Below are 21,087 nucleotides of genomic sequence, written 5' to 3'. Positions count from 1 at the left end.
TCACTGTGGTAGAACTGATTGCCAATTTTCTGTCAAGACTTACATCTGAATAGTAGCAGGTTGGGAAAATAATAGAGGGAAACAAAATCATCTCTTCATGAAGCAGGGTCACAAGTGGGGAGATGTGGTGCCGCTGGGGGGGACAACCAAATTCTTAAGTAGCTTTGGATATTAATCCAAAATTCAGACAAACATAAACCCTCCGTTTGTATTAGTATTCCAAGAAAATTACTCCTGTATTAGACACACGTTAAAGCGAATTTCTGGGATTCAAAATTTAACCTAGTGATAAGCCCACACCTATGAAATGGAGAATCACTGGTGAAACTGTGTGCAATATCAAATTGGAATTGAGCCTGTACCTGCAAACATACAAGTAGCACATTCATACACAAACAAGCACGCAAGTAATAAACCAACAAAACTCTATTTATATCTAATTCACCCTAGACAGAATCACTAAGAAAAAACAGCCAGAATCGCATCTCAGATGTACTTAATTTTGTCACTATTGGGTTTATGATGATCCACTACAATACACTAGGCATGGGACTCAAGTGCATGACGTAACAGAAATCCAGTTTTTGGATCAAAATGCCAGTGCTGACATGAAATTTGTGACCGGGAACAACGTTGGAGTTGTGATTTTGGTACACGACTATTCTACATCACCATAATCACAATAAACATTTTCAGTCGCACCAAGTATTTGAATACCAATCCCAGAGTCATTTCCACAATCTGGCTGAAAACACAGGCTCTAAATCCTGAAACAAACTAGCAAATTTGCAATCTTAGTAAATAACAAATCTGAAGATTTGCTGAAGCAGAGTACTTAAAGGTTATTTAATTTCTACTACAGAGGATTACAGTGCAAACTGTGCATTTGCATGGTATGTGGAGTATATGACACGTTGACAGGGGAAGCAATCTAGTTACTTGTGTAAAAGTTCTTATGAATTTTAATTCATGTTAAAAATAAATTGCTTAAATACAAACACAAAGAGGCAGGTGAAAAAGGGAAAGCACTGTTGGTAAAATGTAATGAATTGAGTAAATATGACTCACATTTGGGATATCAATGTCATCTAAACATTTTAACTGTAGTCAATTCAGCTGAGGACATTAAAAACTATTTTCCTGATAAATATAACCAATTAATTTGAATATTTGTATGAAAACTGAACAAAAAGATGTTATTGCATAACTCAAGATTTGTGACCCCAGAGACGATTTCCCCCACAATCTGGCTGAAAACAGTTAACTTTTTTTATTGTAGGCCTGAACTGAGCACACAATATAAGCGCAGACTAAGAACTAATATAAACCAAGAATATGTTCCGATTTCTCCATCACAATCAATTACAACAGCATTCCAAAAGTGCAATCCAATAATCTTCTGAACTCGAGTAGCTTATGTTCGACATCTTTAAGCATTTTCGCTAGTTTTGAGTAATCTGCAACCTGTGCCTTGTAAAAATCAGTCTATTCTACTGGTGAAGCCAGCTACCTTCACTTGGTGAGAAAGATCATATTTGTTAAATACGTGAAATAACTATGAAGCATTACATGCAATGGTAATGTAGTCCACTAAATGAATTTAAAGATTACCTATTTTAAATAAAGCTTAAAAGTTTCTATTCAAAGTATAAAATTCCTCCATACAGAATCCCTCAAATCAATTTCTGCCACATTCTTCTGCACTATAACAATATATAGAAAACATCTCAAATTCTACAATGTAAACACTTCAAATACCAACGCATTGCAATGGAAAGCATCGCTACAATTCCCACTAGCTTTGAGAGGAAGACAAACACAGCTTTTCTTGGTTGCATGGCAAAGTTCAAGAAACAGGTTACTTTTCCTTAAAAGTGACTGAATGAACAAATTTTATGGGGGGGCGGGCAGGAAGACATGAAAGGCAAGTAAAATAAAGGGGAAAATATTCCAAGTTATTGATGATTGACCAATGACCAATTAAAGATTATGCTCTTGGGATGAGTGGGAAGTAAAAACTAAAATCACCACTAGATAGACTGAGATGTTATACTTGGCAGTAAGATGGTGAGAAAGACCTTGCGTTAAATTACATTCTATTGCACTTCATAAGCACAGTAGCAGTTGTTCAACAAAGCTGCACAAAAAAAAAAATCAATGATTGGTTAAACTATTGTTCTGGGACTGAGGAAAAGAATGTTGTGCTTGACATTTCGAAAATACCCAATCAATTTGTCACAGAATCTAATATTTACCTGTTCTGCAGATGATCTGTCAGATAATACTGCTGAAATTTCAAGACACTATTGAGGCATTGTGTAGGTGCGCAAACCTTGAAATAACTTTCTGACCTAGTGGCGAACGCTATATACTGATCTAAGCCAAACAAACACGTGCCATTATGCTGCAGCCATCTCAATAATCCAATGGGGTTCTGCAATACTTCAGGACACTATTGGTTCATCTGGTTGTAGGCAAGTTAAGACTGTTTTTTTTTCATTCACTTCCAAGTAATTAATTGTGTCCCAACAGCCACAGGAAGCTGGTTGGTGGTCTATGCCATACAATTGCAGAAAAACCATTTCACATATTTGAGTTCCAAGACCATTCCTAACATTTCTAGACTTAGATAGAAAGCATACACCACTGCAGGAACACCATGCACAGCTCAGTCTTTTTAGCATGTGATCAGCATGGCTTCACATGGATTCAAACAGCCAGTTAATCAAGAATAAAGGTACTGTATTTTAATATAAAAATCACGTACCTTCAGTATCAAAACTTATACAGATTGAACTTTTAGCAATGAAGAGAGAGTTATACAGCTGCAAGGACCAGCTAAGTGTGAATTACCAATTCACTCTTTACCATATTTTAAAAACTTAAGAGTCTATAGCATGTTTGGAAAGAACAGGTAAACTTGCAGCTATGGTTCTCAAAGTTCTCCACAAGTTTTTCTCATCTACAGCTGGGTTGTTACACACTAATCAATGGATGCAATTCGGCAAGGATTCAATTATCATAGTACTGTGTCATTACAAGGATGATAGCGGGTGAACTAAATGGACCATGAGTATTTTTGCAATTTCTCTGATTTGCAACATTAAAAAAACTAAAATACGTTAACAGACCAACGTTTTCAAAAACAAACATGCAAGTTGTCAATTACTGATGCTAAGAACACCAAATTTACAGCAAATAGAGATAAACACTTCAGAGTAGAAAAAATATTTTGACAACCCATAGCAAGACCACAAGAGGCTGAAATTAGTCTCGGGTTCAGAAACATGACTTCAATAAATATTTACCACTAGAACAGAAAACAGAATGTTTTTCTGTTTTCTGGAGTTTCTTGGATTGATTTTAAAAAATTTGGCCAAAATATCTGATCAGCATTAAAGCCAGTGCTCAATTCTGATCAGACAGAAAGCTACCCATCCACTGAAAAAGCTCTGATTTCTGATCCACAATATAGAAGAACTCCCTCAGCACAGGAAATTTGGCAAAGACCAGCAGAGAGAAATCAGTACAGAAGCATATCGCCTTTATACAGCATTAGCTGCCGTAAGGTAGTTTAAATTCCAATGTGAATGCTATAGAAGTGCAGATTGGCAGGTGGGCTGTGTGGCAATGGTTACTAGAGCTGGACCATGATAGAATGCCAGGCTGGGGGCTAGTCAGATGGTAGGGTCAAGCCAAGTCAGGGTAGAGAGTCAGTTGTATAACTGCTCAGGAACTTGACTAGGATTTTGCTGTTTAACATTTCCTAGGTAACTGTCGAGGCAAGTAAGTCAGAACTGTCTGAAGTCTCTGACTCCAGGTCAGAACGAGGGACTTTCTCGGAGGGCCCAGAGAGCAGGGGAATTGCCCACTTAAGTTCAAATTTGCTGGGCAACTCCCACAGAGTCAGTGCTTCAAAAATTCCACATGGTTCTGACATTGGCATCTTGGGTAGGTATATCCAGTATCCCAACAATCAGAAGATCTGGGCCATTTTTTAATTTCATCATTTAGAGGTCAGCCATCAGTCATTTGCACCTCAAGGATCAGAAAATTGTGAACTCAGAGACTTGAGCACTTAATCAGGCTCACACTTCAGTGCCATACAGGGAAAGATATTGAAGACACCATCTTTTTGATTTTTGTTAAACTGAGGCCTCATTTACCTCAGCAAGTAGACATAAAAGATCTATGCTGATGAAGAATGGAAGTAGCTTTCTCAGGTATGCTGACCAACACCACACAGATTATCTGGTCATTTTCTCATTGCTATCCACTAAGTGCCTGTCACATTTCCTATATTGAAATTGTGACTACACTTCATTACCTGTAAATTGCAATAGATCATCCAAAGTCACTAAAGGCACAATATAAATACTTATCGGGAAATGTACTATTTATGCTAGTGCACCCCATAACTAAATCAAAATCTATTCTTTAAAAAAACTAAAGGGTTAAAACAAAGCACACTTTCCAAATGAATAAAAAAAATTACAATACTGGCTGCTTAATAGTTGAACCACAATAAACCTATCATATATAAAACACTTAATTAGTGCTACCATCTTGCTAAATAGATTCAGAACAGAATTGACAGTAGTTTAAAACTGGCCATCCACGAAGTGCTATGAGCCAGTCAGCAGCAGTAGAACTGTGTTCAATCTCTCTCTATATATATATATATATCTCATGGCCCAACATATCCCACGTATTCCACAGAACATTGGTTCAATAAGCAATGCAGGACATGCCAGGGAGAGTGCCAAGCAGACCCAAAGGTTTAGATGCAAGCTGATGAAGCTGCTACACCAGACTATAAGCAGCCACGCTAAACAGCATAAGCAATATTGCAACCAGCTAATCGAAGCTCTGCAGTCCTGCTACATCCAGTCATGAATAGTGGTGGAGAATTAAACAATTAACTGGAGATGATGAATCATTAAACAACTAACTGGATGAAGAAGCTGCACAAACATCAAAATTCTCAGCGTTGGCAGAGCCCAGCATGTTAACAGAAAATACAAGCATGCAACCATCTTCAACCAGAGGCACCAAATCCATCTTGGCCTCCTCCTGAGGATCCCAGCTACACATAGGTCAGTCATCAGCCAACTCAGCTCGCTCCATGAAATATCAAGATATAGCTGAAGGCACTGAATCCATATAACATTGGCAATGGGCCCCGATAACATTCCAACTCCAGTATCGACTCATCCAAAACTAGCCTTGCCCCTAGTCAAGGTATTTCACTACTACTACTATATTGGCATCTACCCGACAATGTGGGGAATCGTCTATATATGTCCTGAACATTGCAGAAGATAAAACTAATCCATCCAATTATCACTCCATCAGTCGATACTCAATCTTCAGCAAAGCGATTAAAGTGTCACCAACAATGCAAACAAATAGCACATACTAACCAATAACTCGCTCACTGGCGCTCAGTTGGGATTCCTCTCAACTCCAGACATCATAGCCTCATCCAAACATGGACAAAAGAGCTCAAGAGGTGAGATAAGAATGTCATCATGGAAATATTTGACCAAGTGTGGGCTGAGTAATACCAACATCAATGGGAATCATGGTAAACTACTGGTTGGAATCATACCTAGCAAGGAGGAAGATTTTTATGGAAGAAGACTAATCACCTGAATCCAGGGCATTGCTGCAGTGGTTCCTCAGGGTCTTATTTGCTTCAAAGATCTTCCCTTCAATACAACAGAAGTAGGAAAACTTTTTGATGACTGAACAGTATTCAGTATCATTCACAACTCCTCAGGTACTGAAGCAGTTTGTGCCTGCATGCAGCAAGACTTGGACAATGTCTGGGCCTAAGTGGCAAGTAACAATTGTATCATGCAAATGCCAGGCAATGACCATCTCCCCTTGACGTTCAGTAGAATTACTGTCAACGAGTCTCTCATTATCAATATCCTGGGAGTTACCACTGACCCAAAAGCTAACATTCATATAAATATTTTGGCTCCACAAGCAAGTCAGAGCTTGAGAATTCTGTGGTAACTCATGCCCTCACTTCCCAAATCTATCAAAAGATGTAAGTCAGTAGCGTGATAGAATACTCCCTCCTTGTATGGATAAGTGCAGCGCAAACAGCGCTCAAGACCATCCAGCCATCCACCATCTTAAAACATTCACGCTCTTGACCACCACACAATGGCAGCACTGTGTAACAGCTACAAAGATGTACTGCAGCAACTTACTAAGGCTCATTTGACAGCACCTTCCAAACATACATATCAACTAGAACAGTGGTTGGCAATATGCAAAGGTTTTGCATGAAGCCCAAGAGATATTTTGTTGACTGTTGTCCAAATGCAGAGTTGCCACATTCCACTGGTTCTTATCTGCATACCTTTTCTCTTACCAGTGTAACTTAAATGATATGCACGTAAAGCAAGGGCTCACAAAGCGAAGTGAGTGCCGATTCCACACAACACTGTTTGTGAAAGTTGTGTGGTCCTTCTGCATCCAAGTGTAAATATTTCTTTTGTTTTTACCATTCTATTTATATGAATGATAAAGCATTTTATTTGATTTGTCACATGTATGAGTATACAGTGAAAAGTATTGTTTCTTGTGCACTATACAGACAATACATACCATTCATAGGACAGAATGGGAAGAAGGAAAGGAGAGAGAGTGCAGAATGTAGCGTTACAGTCATAGCTCGGGCGTACAGTAAAATCAATTTAATAAGGTCCATTCAAAAATCTGACAGCTGCAGGAAAGAAGCTGCTCTAGACTCAGTTGGTATGTGTCCTTAGACTTTTGTATCTTTTTTCTGACAGGTGGTGGTAAAAGACAGTATTGTTCAGGGTGCGTGGGGCCCTTGATTATGCTGGCTGCTCTTCCGAGGCAGCAGGAAGTATAGACAGAATCAGTGAATGGGAGGCCAGTTTGTGTAATGGACTGGGCTTTGTTCATGACTCTTTGTAGTTTTTGTGGTCTTAAGCAAAGCAGAAGCCATACCAAGCTGTGATACAACCAGGAAGAATGCTTTCTATGATGCATCTGTGAAAGTTGGTGAGAGCTGTAGCTGACATGCCAAATTTCCTTTGTCTTCTGAGAAAGTAGAGGCGTTGGTGGGTTTTCTTAACTATACTGCTGACATGGAGGGACCAGGACAGGTTGTTGGTCAGCTGGACACCCAGAAACTTGAAGCTCTCCACTTTGTCCCCATTTTCTATAACTTGCAAAGTATTTGGCACATATTAAATGTTTTCAATTTTATTCAAAGGGTTACAGTTAATAAACATGCTTGATTTAGGAACAGAAGACCATTCAGCCCTTGGAGCTTGCTCCATCATTTAATACAATCATGGTGGATTGGACACTTCAATGCCTTTACACCCACCATTTCCGTAACCTATACATTATTAATCAAAATATCTGCTTTGAACATACAAAATGACCAATTTTCTACAATCCTTGGGGATAAAGAATTGATTCTCAATCCCACGTGAAGAAATTTTTCCTCACCTTGGTCCTCTTCCCCTTTTTTTGAAATGGTGTCTCTAGTTCTAGACTCCCCAACAAAAGAAACATCTTGCCTGCATTTATTCTGTTTCTTCAAGTATTTTATAGGTTTCAATAAGGTCACCTCATTCTTCAAAACTCTAGAAAATACAGACCCAGTTTGCCAATCTCTCTTCTTGCACCTACAGAACAAATTTGATGAACCTTTGCTGCATTCCCTCAATGGCAGTATCATCTTTTTTGAGGCAAGGGAACCAAATCTGCACACTGTACTCCAGGTTCAGTCTAACCAAGCTCCTATATAACTGAAGTAAAACCTCACTACTCCTGCACTAAAATCCTCTCACGATAAAGGCTAACATTCCATTAGGCTTCCTAACAACTTGCTGCATCTGCATGCTAGCCTTCAGTGACTAAAGTACAAGGACATCCAGGTCTCTTTATACATCTACACTTCCTACTTCTTGTAATCAGTTAGGAAATAATCTTCACATCTGTTCCTTCTATCAACATGGATTACCTCACATTTTTCCACATTATATTCCATCTGCCATGTTCCTGCTCTTCTTTCCCACTCACTAAGTCTATCCAAATCCTCCAGTAGCCACTTTACAGCTTCCTCACAACGTATTACCATCTAGCTTTGTACCACCCACACCCAAATGGATATATATCATGAACAGCTGGAGCCCCAAGTACTAATCCTTGCTATCTCTAGCTACAGCTTGTTTTCTGCCTGTTAGCCAATCCTCAATCCATGAAACGCATGTTGCAGCCTATTCCACGTGCTTTTATTTTGTTAATCAAAGTCCTGTGGGAGACTTTATCAAGAGCGTTCCAAAAGTACTATGTCCATTGACTCTGTCAATTTTGTTACTGACATCTTCAAACAAACTCCAAGCTTTGTCAAACATGATTTCCCATTTGTAAACTGACGGTGACTATGCCCAATCAGATCATGATTGTCCAACTGTATATTTATCAGATCCTTCAGAATAGATTTCCAACTACTGACGTATGGCTAACAGATCTGCAGTTCCCCGTTTTCTCTCTCCCTCCCTTCTTAATGGGGTGACATTTACTACCTTCCAATCTTCAGGAACCATTCCAGAATCTATAGAATTTTGGACGATGATAAATGCATCCATGATCTCTACAGCAACCGCTTTCAACACTCTGGGATATATAATACCAGGTCTCAAAGACTTCTCCAACGCAACTTGTTACTTACACCAATTTCCTTCAACTTGGCATTCTCCCTAGTCTGTTGGATTGCTACATCTTGAAGATTTCCTTAATTTTCCTTTGTGTCTATTTTCACTGCGTAATCATTTAGTTTATTTTAAGCATTTCTCTATTCCCCATTATGAATTATCTTGACTCCTGTCTGTAATGGACCCACATTTGTGTTAGCCAAACACTTCCTTTTTACATACCTATAAAAGCTTCTACAGTCCATTTTTATATTTTTTTTACTAGACTATATTCATATTCTTTTCTCCCTTTTATCAATTTCTTGGCCTTCCTTTGCGGTATTCTAAATATCTAATTCTCAGATTTACCACTATTTCTTGCAAATTGATAAATATTTTCTTTTAATCTTAGTAATACAATTGTTAACTTTCTTGACTGGCTTTTTTGGGTTTTTGTACCCTTGCATTGGATATGAATGTTATGTAATAGTTCTTTGTAAACTATCCATTGCCTATGCACATACCTTTTAATGCATTTTCCCAATCCACCTCAGCCAGTTTGTCCTTGATGCCTTCAGAATGTCATTTATTCCACTTTAACACCTTGGCTTCAGACTGAACTTCCTCATTTTCAAACAATGTAATTTGATATCATATTGTGGTCACTCATCCCTAAAAGTTCTTTTAGAACTAGATTACTAATTGGTGCTTTTCGTTACATTAGATCTAGCCTGTCTTTGCATTGTCTCAACATACTGTTCTAGAAATCCATCCCTGATACACTCCAGAAACTCACCATCTTCAGCATCATTCTCACTTGGTTTATCCAGTCTATGAAACCACCCATGGTCGCAGTACTGCCCATGATACATGCTTCTCATCTCCTGATTGTATCCCACACTACCATTACTATTTGTTGATCTGTAAATAACTCCAATGTCTACTGCCCTTTTCTGTTTTTTTAGCTCCAACCAAACAGATTCAACACATTGGAAAAACAATCAGAGATCCTCCCTTTATACCCAACTGACCCCATCCCTTATTTTCAGCATAAGTCCACCTCCTTTCTTTTCTTTCTGTCTTTCACGGACAGTGAACATCCAGTTCCAAGTCTTGGTCACCATTTAGTCATGTTTCTGTAATAGCAATCATACCAATTCACCTCTATTTATGTCTTTAGATCATCAACCTGGTTAAGAATGCTGCATGCATTCAGGAAGAACATAAGAACTAGGAGCAGCAATCAGCCATTTGGGTCCTTGAGCCAGCTCTGCCATTCAATAAGATCTTAGTTGATCTTTTTGTGGACTCAGCTCCACTTACCCACCCACTCACCATAACCTTAATTCCTTAACCATTCAAAAATCTATTAGAGTGCCCTTAACTTTGTCCTATTGACTCCATTCTGCATTTGACACGTACCCAATGCTTTGCTTCTCCTGCTTTCTAGTCCCATTCTTTTTACCAACATTCTGCCCTTCCAATTTGGGCCAACTTTCAGATTCCCATTCCCCTACCAAGCTTGTTTAAACCACCTCAACAGCACTGGAAAGTCTCCATGCGAGTATATCAGTGCCAGTCCTGTTAAGATGTAACCTGTCCATCTTGTACAGGTCCGATCTGCCCCAGAAATCTAATACCCTCCCTCCTACACCATTTCAATCTTGTACTCACTGAGATGAGAGAGGGCCATTCACCAGCCTAGGTTGCCCATCACTGACCAAGGAGGACAAGGAAAGCTGGCACTTGCAAGTTCTTCTCTAAGCCACATAACATACTGATGGAACTAGAATTGCCGTTCCTTCACCGTTATTGTATCACCATCTACCTGCACTAACAGCATATCAATTGTAAAAAGTCTCACAACACCAGGTTAAAGTCCAACCAGTTTTTGATAGTAAACCCACAAGCTTTCAGAAACACTGTTCCTTCGTCAGGTGTGTGGAAGGTTCTGAACCTTCCACACACCTGACGAAAAGCAATTCGGGCAATAAATGCTGGCTTTGCCAGTGATACTCACACTCCAAGAGCAAATAAAAATATATGGGTTTTGAAGATTAACACTGATCCCTTGCAAGAAAGTGGTGGCTACAAGGCACTACTACTCTTTGTTTGAGAATTCACCAATTCCCCACCCAACTTACGACCTTTATCCAATTTTATAGAACTGTGTTATATAGTAACCTTGTCAAAAATCAAAATTTCCAGTGACTAATCTAGTGACCTTTGGTAAGAGTTAAACAAATTTCACAAGGCATGACCTTAACCAAAAGCTAGATTGCATATCCTTAACTTGAGCATTGAGTCACATCTCATTCACTTGTTCACTTAGAGCACTAAATAATTCTAAAAGTAATTTTTTATATATTCAATCTATAATAGTTTCCAGATATAGGCCCTAAAAGTAATTTTTCATATATTGCTGTGGAATCAGCAATAAAAGCCAGCAACAAGTCAAATCCTATCACGTTCTGGGATCATACTGAGATACTTCACTACAAAATGCTGAATTTTCTAGTCAGCCTCATCATTAACATGTGCAGCATCAATGTCAAAGGTTTCTCACAAATCATAGAATCTCAGTCAGCCTATCCAGTCTGCACACTCCTCCAAAAGAGCACTTCTGCCTTAGTCCAATCCCCTGCCCTAACCCTGCTCATTGATCATGGGTAATCCACCTAATCTGCACACCTTGAACACTACAGGACACTTTATCATGGCTAAATCACCCAACCTACCCATCTTGGACTGTGGGAAGAAATCAGAGCACCAGAGGAAATCCACTCAGACACAGGGGGAGCGGGCAAACTCCACAGTCACCCAAGCCTAGAATGAAACCTGGTTCCTGACGCTGTGAGGCAGCAACGTGAATCACTGTACCCACCCCAGTGGGGAACTGCTCATCTAAGACTAAGTAAAATGTGCAGTCACTTGATTGTCTTTGGGAATTTTGTCCCTGTCCCCCAGTACTTTTTCTGTAATATGATCTAGATTAAAGCTAAGTGAATACATATACAAATTTCACTTCCAATATATTCATTCTGCAGTGCAAGTTGTTCATTTTGCTCAAATACAAAAAACCCAGATTAGGCAATGCAATGGTTATTCTGGGGGATTTATTTTTAAAAGACAGATTTATAAAAATTTATAATTGTTGTGTATGAGTTTACTGGCAATGCAAAGATGCCTCATTGTTTTTAACTGAGCACGAGCCAGCACACATTAACTGCTTTTAAAAATACTGCAAGTTTATTGAACACCGCATTTAACTATTCATTTCAATTTACATGAACATTATATTAATTGATGCGCGAAAAATCCAGAAATTTTTATGATTTTTGACCCAAACAGCGACTTTCAAAATAATTATAAATTACACTAGTTAATTAAAATCCCTCTATAAAAAGTACCCCCGAAAATACATAATTTATTAGAAACTGCTTAATTGAGGCCTGCAATATATTCGAATGGTCGGGTAACATCCAGTCTGGCCGTATTCTACTTTCCCTTGTTTTAGCAGTTTGCTCCGGGATAGCAGCCAGGCATTGAAGGACCAGTGATCTCCACTCGAGGCATCTTTTAAAAAGGTTACACATTTAAAGTACTATATAACCAACGCCCTCGTGTTTCTTTGGAACTAATTGCAACACTTTCGATTCTGAAATATGACAAAGGCAGCGAGAACCACGCCCTAAAGAAAACTGTCTTCTTAAATTTCAGACTCCCGAGTTAGGACATGATTAAAATAAATTCTCATCACCTCCTTTGCCAATTTTCTAGAGCACAAATGAGTTTAGAAACGATTTCCAGGGACCTCCCCGGGGGGGGGGGGGTCAACATAAATCATATAATTTGTCTCAAGAAGCTTTAACTTCTATAGCAAAACTAAACGTTGATTTTTTTTGAATAAAGACACACTAATGTACGCTTTTGATTAGCAGCACGAAACAAGTACGAATTACGTATATTCATTCTCAATTCGGTTGAGAAAATTCCAGTCCACGTTTATCACAAGGTTATCTAAATGTGCGCCGACTAATAACTGGAAAATACAACTGCAATTGTTGGCTATGCTTCATCCACACGATTTCATCACGACCCTTGCCCTCCAACCACATTTAACGCCATATTTTGCTTTAAACATCCAACACGGCGGCTTCCTTCCCTTCCTCCACGATGGGCGTGTAGGAGGAAACATTTATTGAAGTAATAACTCAGCCAGTTATAAAAATATTTAAACACGAAGGTTTCAGACTAAATGTAAGGTGAGCGTTTTTTTCGGTTTTATATAAAAACTGAAAAAAAATGTTTCGACTAGTCTTCCCTTGTTATGTAGTAGTGCGAAATTCATTGTTTTAATTCCCTTGAAATTGAGAGAATTAATTTAGTGATTTACATCTAGTGTCCTCTTAGCTTGTTTAACCCATGTGCTTCTACATTGTGGATACTAACTCATCATTTATTATGTACGTTTCATTCCTTTTTTTCTAATCCTTGCTTTCTTAAAATTGTAAAGGTTTCTGAGCAATCATGCCTCAAAAATACAGACATACACGACATGTTTCATATTTAAAAATCACATTAGACCAACTATAACACCCCTCCCCCTGCTCATTACTCAGGATGCATCTGAATGATTGATATCCAGAGAAGCTTGGGATTTGTACACAAGACATCGCGGTCTATAACATGTTTGCACCATCGTTCTTACCCAATCACCCCCATGTTGTACTTCATGGTTTTCCAGGGGGTCCCACTGTAGTTTCCATTACTGGAGCTCAGCATGTAATTTATGCCATAAGTGCTCGCCTTGTTCTCTCTCTTCCTCCTCCCTCCCATCATCAGGCTCTTCAAACTGTTATTGTGATAATTGTTATTCTTAACGAAGTTGCTCCCATTCCCACCACCATTCATCTCGGTGAAATTATGATTGAAATATGGGCCCGCGCCGGCTTTAGTCCTTCCCGAAGAGGAGAAGGAGGAGGAAGAGCAGCACGAAGATGATGAAGAGCCGCCGGTGCCAGATTCGGGGGAAGGGGACGAGGATGAAGATGACGAGGCTGAAGATGATTTTTGCAGTCCCCTACGAACATCCCCGTTCGCCGAGGCCGAACCGGGCCCCATGCCGGGGCCGGCGGCCGAAGGGCCCGTCCTGTGTCCGGCTCCGGCCCCCGAGGCCGGGCTGCTGCTGCTGCTGCTGGGGGGGGCGGCGGGGCCGGCGTTGCTGGTGAGGTTGAGGTTGCTGCTGTTGCTCGGCTTGTTGTCCAGAGCTGGTGAGTTCAGATGAAGCAGATGATGGTGACTCGAATTGCTTCGGATTCCTTGAGAAGTTTCCCAGATCTGCATCCACAAGGCATTGGCGGGTCCCTTCTGTTCCGGCTGAATCCAAGCCACCCTCGGATCCATTAAATGAAGATCGCTCTCTCTCTCTCCACACACTCAAACCGAGGAAATCTCTTCAAACAGCACTTACAATTCTCCTGACTTGGGCTCTTATAGATAAAGCGGATTTTTTTCTTACTTGACTTGTTTTTTCTTTGAAGTACTTTTTTTAAATTAATAAACTAAAAGCCAAGACCGGGGTTTCTGTACAAAAAAAACTGACGCTAGACTTTAACAATATGGCGCCTCCCCTGCTCCCCGACCTCCCACTGCGCATGCGCACGGATTTTTAAACCCTTCGCCTGTCTTCTGCCGATAACCTGCCCGCGCATGCGCGCTCCTCCCGCCGCTTGGTGGGCATGCCTGATTGCTCAGCCCTGGCTGAAATGAGAAGTGTCAATATACTTCAGTCTACCTCTGGAAGCTGCAGCGCAACATTGATTTTGTGAAAACAGCGCATGATTTTTGCAACAGCTTGTTCTGAAATAAATGCCATTTCCCATTATTTAAGAAGATTTGCAATATTGTACCTTTTAGACATATGAAGCACTTCATCCACGTTGATGACACTGTAGATTGCTTGGAGAACTACAGTGAGAAAAATAAACTTTCCCCCACTGCAGTTTCCAAACTAGCGCCAGTTTTTTTTTGGTTATTTATTTACTGTAATTGCATTTCGCAACACAATTTGAACTTTTACCAGAAGTGGTGCTTGTCAGTGTCCACGGTAGAAGTTGCTGCCAAACTGAGAAATTTAACGTTCAAAGTTAGCAATCTGGAAATCATTCTTATGCTGCAGATCGTGACCACTGTAATATCAGAATTCTGTCCCTACACCTTCCTGCCTCTCTACCTCGTTTTCCTATTTTAAAACATTCATTAAAACACGAGTTTTTGACCAAACCTTTGTGATTTGGTGTCATACTTTGTTTTTTAATGTTTTTGCCAAGTGCCTTGGGAGGTTTCATTATGTTCAGTGCGCAATTTTAAATGTGTTATTGAGAAGTTCTACCTCTTTCAGATGTTGGGTGACATGTCATCACATTTTTGGTTTTATTTCAATATCTTTTTTTTAAATGAATTTGAAATCAAACGCTTTTTGGGCAGTGGACAAGTGGACAATCACTTTGGGCAAGTGATTCAGAAATAGTTATAACAAAGAAACTATGGAGGAAATTCTGGGATTTAGACGAATAAAGGGCATAAATTCCACCCCCCAAAAAATATCAGGTGGGAAAACATATCTGGGAGATTTTTCTCATTTAACTTTTATGATTGATTGAATCAATATAACATAAAGTACAAGGAAGTGTTAAAGTGACTCGTGGCAGTTCAGAAAATTTTTGATTCTTCTCTCATTGGATACGATTATAATTACATCAAAATTCAAATAAGGAGCAAGAGTGGGCCTACTAAGCCATTTAATAAGATTGTGACTGATCTGAAAGTAACCTCAAAATTGTAACCCACCTCCACCTGATAACTTTATCCCCTTGCTTACTGAGAATCTATCTAGATCTGTCTTAAGCATATTCAAAAACAGCCTTTTCAGGATGAGAGTACTAAAGACTCATGACCCTTTGGGACAAATAATTTTGTGTCAACTTCATTTTAAATGGGCAGCCCCTTATTTTCAAACAGTAACCTTGAGTTCTAGATTCTCCCACAAGACAAAACACCCTCTCCACATTCACAACATAAACAGAAAATGCTGGAAAATCTCAGCAGATCTGACAGCATCTGTGGAGAGAAAATAGAGCTAATGTTTCGAGTCTGAATGACCCCTCCCCCTCAGGATTTTATAGTCAATCAATCTGCCTCTTTTTTTCCTAAACTCCAGCAGATACAAGTCTAGCCTGAATCAAGAAAATGTTTGGAAAATTAAAACCAATGCATCAATTATCTTACTAGCCATTTATTTTAAGACTTTGGGATGAAGTGCATTATGGTTCTAGCATTTACCAGCCAGCAGTTCCAATAATTTACTCTGCAACACTTTTCCTGAGTTACTCCTTCCCTTCCATTTCCTGATTTATAGCTGCTTTTGGAATGTTACTTACATCCTCAATGCAAAATATCTCCCTGTTTTCCATAAATAGTTCTCCAGATTCAATTTCTGTAGGCCCAACACTCACTTTGTTAACTCATTTCTTTTTAAAATATTTATAAAACTCTTACTATCTGTTTTTATATTCCTAGCTAGTTTTCCATTGTACTCTAACATTTTCCTTCTTAATCTTTTATTCATTCTTTGCTGTTCTTCGTATTCTGTCTAATCTTTTTGTCTTGTATTGTTGCAAAATTTCTGCCCTTTCTTTAAGTTCGATACTATCTTTAACCTTTCTTGTTAACCACGGATGGTGTGTCCATTCTTTGGACTTTTCCTTAAGAACATAAGAACATAAGAAATAGGAGCAGGAGTAGGCCATCTAGCCCTTCGAGCCTGCCCCGCCATTCAATAAGATCATGGCTGATCTGTCGTGGCTCAGTTCCACTTTCCCGCCCTCTCCCCATAACCCTTAATCCCCTCTCTTATCAAAAACACATCAACCCGCGTCTTAAAAATATTTAGCGAGGCAGCCTCCACCACTTCAACGGGCAGAGAATTCCAGAGACTCACCACCCTTTGAGTGAAGAAGTTCCTCCTCAACTCCGTTCTAAACCACCCCCCCTTTATCTTGAGGCTGTGCCCCCTAGTCCTACTGTCTTTTTTGAGCGGGAAGAGTCTCTCCACCTCTATCCTATCCATCCCATTCATCATCTTATACGTCTCAATGAGATCTCCCCTCATTCTTCTAAACTCTAACAAGTACAAGCCTAGTTTATTCAGCCTCTCCTTATTGCTCAACCCCCTCAACTCCGGTATCAGCCTAGTAAACCTCCTCTTCACTCCCTCCAAGGCTAAAATATCTTTGCGCAGGTGCGGCGCCTAAAACTGCACACAGTACTCCAGCTGCGGCCTCACCAATGCCCTATACAGCTGCAGCAAGACCTCCCTACTTTTATATTCAATCCCCCTCGCTATGAAGGCCAGCATCCCATTCGCCTTCCTGACCACATGCTGCACCTGCAAGCTGGGTTTTTGCGACTCATGCACAAGAACCTCATCTGAATGTGTCTATTCTATGTATTCTGAAATATCTCTTTAAATCTTTCCTACTACATCTGTATTGACCTATCCCTTAACCGGGGTTTCCAAACTATTCCAGTCATGGAATCATTGTTCCCAAAAAAACTGAAGGAACGCCTCAGAAATATTCTTATTGAAATGAAGAATTCAACCACAAAAACATGATTGTTTTAAGTTTATTTATTAGTGTCACTAGTAGGCTTACATTACCATTGTAATGAAGTTACTGTGAAAATCCCATTTTTGCGCAATAGGTATAAAGACATAAATTATAGAAGACTTTTCAATTTCTTATGTATATGTTTATTATAATTAAAAGTTTCTCTTCTTAAGAAATTTCTTAAGACTCATCTTTGTCATTTTTAGTGGGAGGAGAGACGATGGAAAGCTGGATTCTCATATCGGACATACTCACTTCCCTCTCTCTCCCTCTTTTACAGCAAAACAAATAAACTAACACAAATTAACTCGGGGACAAAATAAAAGGGGCAGCTCTCCAAAATGAGGGGGAACAGCCCGAATAAAAACAAAGTACAAAGGAAACTTAAAACATTAAATCGTAATGTGATTATCGGGGTCTATAATGCACCCCAGCCCCTGCGGTGCCCAAGGGTGTGGAAGGTGTCGACCGTGCCCGTGGACACCACATGTTCCCTCTCCAGGGACACCTGGCCACGAATGTAGCCACGGCAGAGGGGCAGACAGTGAGGATGGACGACACCATTGATCACCCACTGCCTGAACCTGTTCATGGCATGTCTCGCCAGGCCTAGAGCAGGTTCATGAGGAGGTCGCCATCCCAATACGCCCCTCTCTGCACAGGTGTCTGTAGATCAGGAGCATGGGACTGAAGTGTAAACAAAACATCAATAAAAGGCTTTTCAGAAAGACAAAAAGGGGGTTCAAACTAAGACACAAAACATGGACATGGTCCACGGACTTCACAAGGCCACAGAAGGGGCAAACTTGGGAGCCATGAGCCGATACAACTTACGGTTGTGCGGAACTGCTGTATGAAACACCCTCCACCCAGGTCCCCAAGATAACTGGGGGAGATCCCTCCATAGAGGGACCTCCACTGGGGACCTCCGCCACCAGGCAGCAACGAGGCCCACCAAGATGTATCTGGGCGACAGACAAAGATGCAATAGTGGATGGTGTGCAGCAGCAGTCCGTACAGGAAACGCCTCTGCACGGTGGCGAAAGGTCTCTCTCTCTCTCATGCACTCACTTCCCACTCTCTCTCACGCACTCACTTCCCACTGTCTCTCACGCACTCACTTCCCTTTCTCTCTCTCACACACTCACTTCATCCTCTCTCTCTCTTCCACACTCTCACTTCCTTCTCTCATGCACTCACTTCCCTCTCTCTCTCACACACTCACTTCCCTCTCTCTTGCACTCGCTTCCCTTTCTCTCTCAAGCACTCACTTCCATTTCTCTCTCTCACATGCTCACTTCATCCTCTCTCTCTCTTCCATGCACTCACTTCCCTCTCTCTCTCACCCACTCACTTCCCTCTCTCTCTCTTATGCACTCACTTCCCTTTCTCTCTCACACACACTCACTTCACCCTCTCTTTCTCTTTCACGCACTCACTTCTCTCTCTCACGCACTTGCTTTCCTCTCTCTCTCACACTCACTTCCCTCTCTCATGCAGTCACTTCTCTCTCTCTGTCACGCACTCACTTCCCTCGCTCATGCACTCACTTCCCTTTCTCTCTTACGCACTCACTTCCCTCTCTCTCTCGTGCATTCGCTTCCTTCTCTCTCACGCACTCATTTCCCTCTCTCTCACGCACTCATTTCCCTCTTTCTCTCACGTCTCACTTTCTTCTTTCACACACTCACTTCTCATTCCCTCTCATGCACTCACTTCTTTCTCTTTCTCACACACTCACTTCTCTCTCATACACGGGGGAGGTGATGGTCTACTGGTATTAGCGCTTGATTATTAATTCAGAAATCAGCTGATGTTCTGGGGACCCAGGTTCCCAGGAATTTGAACTCAATAAAAAAAAATCTGGAATTAAGGATCTACTTGTGACCATAAAACAATTGTCGATTGTTGGAAAAACCCATCTGATTCACTAACGTCCTTTAGCAAAGGAAATCTGTCATCCTTACCTGGTTTGGCCAACATGTCACTTCAGAACCACAACAATGTGGTTGACTCTCAACTGCCCTTGGATAAGTAGGGATGGGAAATAAATGCTGCCCAGTCAGTGATTCCCTTAAATAAATTTAAAAAACTCACCTCTCTCACATACACTCACCTCTCTCCAAGGCCCACTCCATCTGGCTCTGAGGCCCACTTTCCCATCATTCCACTGTCTGCTCTTGGTCCGATGTGGAATTTTGAGTTTGTACCATTTCAATCTCTTCCAATCAGCAACTGGCTTCTGCCCTGACTGGACAAGCAGATCCATAGCATTTTTCAATTTTACATTTGAGCCTAGCCTGCCACAGAACCCAGTAAGCCAGTTCAGGAAACCTGTCTTAACCTAATTCATCAATTCACTTCAGCCAATTTTGTTTTCATGCCCTCAAAATTGCCCTTATTTAAGTTTAAAAACATAGCTTCAGACCTACTCTTTTCTTCCTCAAACTGAATATAAAATTCAATCGTATCATGGTCGCTGGTACCTATAGGCATCTTCACTGTAAGATTATTAGTTAATCCCATTTTGTTGCACAATACCAGATCTAGTATTACCTGCTCTCTGGTTGGCTCCAGAAAATGCTGTTCTAAGAAATTAATGCCGAAACATTGTGAACTCCTCTTATAGACTGTCTTTGCTCATCTAACTTTTCCAGTCTATTTGTAGGCTAAAAATTCTGATAATTCTTGCCATGCCTTTTTGACAAACTCCCATTATTTCTTCCTTTATGTTCCACTCTATCATGTGGTTACTACTGGGGGGGACCTGTACATGAATTCTTGCTGTTACCATTTCTCATCTCAAACAAAACCATTTTGACATCCTCGTTTTCTGAAGTTATGTCATCCCTCTCTATTGCTCTAATACAATCATCAACTGACACAGCCAACTCTATGCCTTTTTCCCAATTCCTATCCTTCCAAACAGTCTTGTACCCTTTAATGTTCCAATTCTCTTCCGGTACCTAGTGGTGCACTAAGGCAGAATTTCATCCATTTCCGTAGCTAGTAATTCCCAGAACAGGTCACTATTCTGTTGCCAGGGGCTTATAGCTTGAGCAGTTTCACTCCACATTAACTGTGACTGACCAGGAGTCTCTCCCTTTCTTACCGCCAGCTATTAGCATTTTGAATCTGTTTGATCACGGTATGACCACACCTTCCTTTGCCATCAAGTCCTAAGGTGGGATTCAACCTCGGAGCTTCTGGTTCAGAGGTATGGCTGCCACCACTGTGCCACAAAATGTCCTCTACCTTGTAATATGAAGGTCCCAATCCATATCAAACTGCAATCATGTGTCTGTATTGGGTATCAAATCGTGCTTACTTATTTCTGTGTGCCTTCCCAGCTTATCTGTTTTGTTTCAAATGCTTTGTGCATTCAGATACAGAGGCTTCAATTTTATCCTTTTATTCTTTTTATTACCTCTAATCTCATCTGTTGATTTACCATTAGATTAATACTCTATCCCTTCTTGTCACAGTCTGTTTTTTATTTCTCGCAATAATAATTTTCTCAAATTCTTTGATTTACCACATATTCCTAAATTTGATCCCTTGCACTACTTGGTTTGAAACTCTGTCTACTTCCCCAGTTAGATTTTCTCATGAACTTTCCAAGATTGGCTTTTCTCATTGGCCATTGAATTTTGTGAGATTCAGAAAATAGTGTCCCTTCTTTACAAAAAACAGAAAATGCTGGATGACTTCAGAGCTGATAA

The 21,087-nt window shown here is 40.3% G+C and overlaps 1 protein-coding gene across 6 annotated transcripts in view; it reads right to left on the bottom strand.

Moving 5' to 3' along the window:
- tent4a (terminal nucleotidyltransferase 4A) overlaps positions 1 to 14,344 on the bottom strand; it is a 131,002-nt gene extending 116,658 nt beyond the window's left edge. For all 6 annotated transcript variants that reach the window (XM_080205279.1, XM_080205294.1, XM_080205301.1 and 3 more), the window contains exon 1: positions 13,405 to 14,344. In XM_080205279.1, coding sequence (XP_080061405.1) covers positions 13,405 to 14,099 — 695 coding nt within the window. In that variant the 5' untranslated portion in view covers positions 14,100 to 14,344. The remainder of the gene's footprint in view (positions 1 to 13,404) is intronic.
- Positions 14,345 to 21,087: the final 6,743 nt, after the last annotated feature.

The sequence above is a fragment of the Carcharhinus amblyrhynchos genome, chromosome 2 (assembly GCF_965287045.1).
Source record: "Carcharhinus amblyrhynchos chromosome 2, sCarAmb.v2.hapA, whole genome shotgun sequence".
Taxonomy (NCBI): domain Eukaryota; kingdom Metazoa; phylum Chordata; class Chondrichthyes; order Carcharhiniformes; family Carcharhinidae; genus Carcharhinus; species Carcharhinus amblyrhynchos.
The sequence above is the reverse complement of the archived record's forward strand: the minus strand, read 5'-3'. Positions and strand labels throughout refer to the sequence as shown.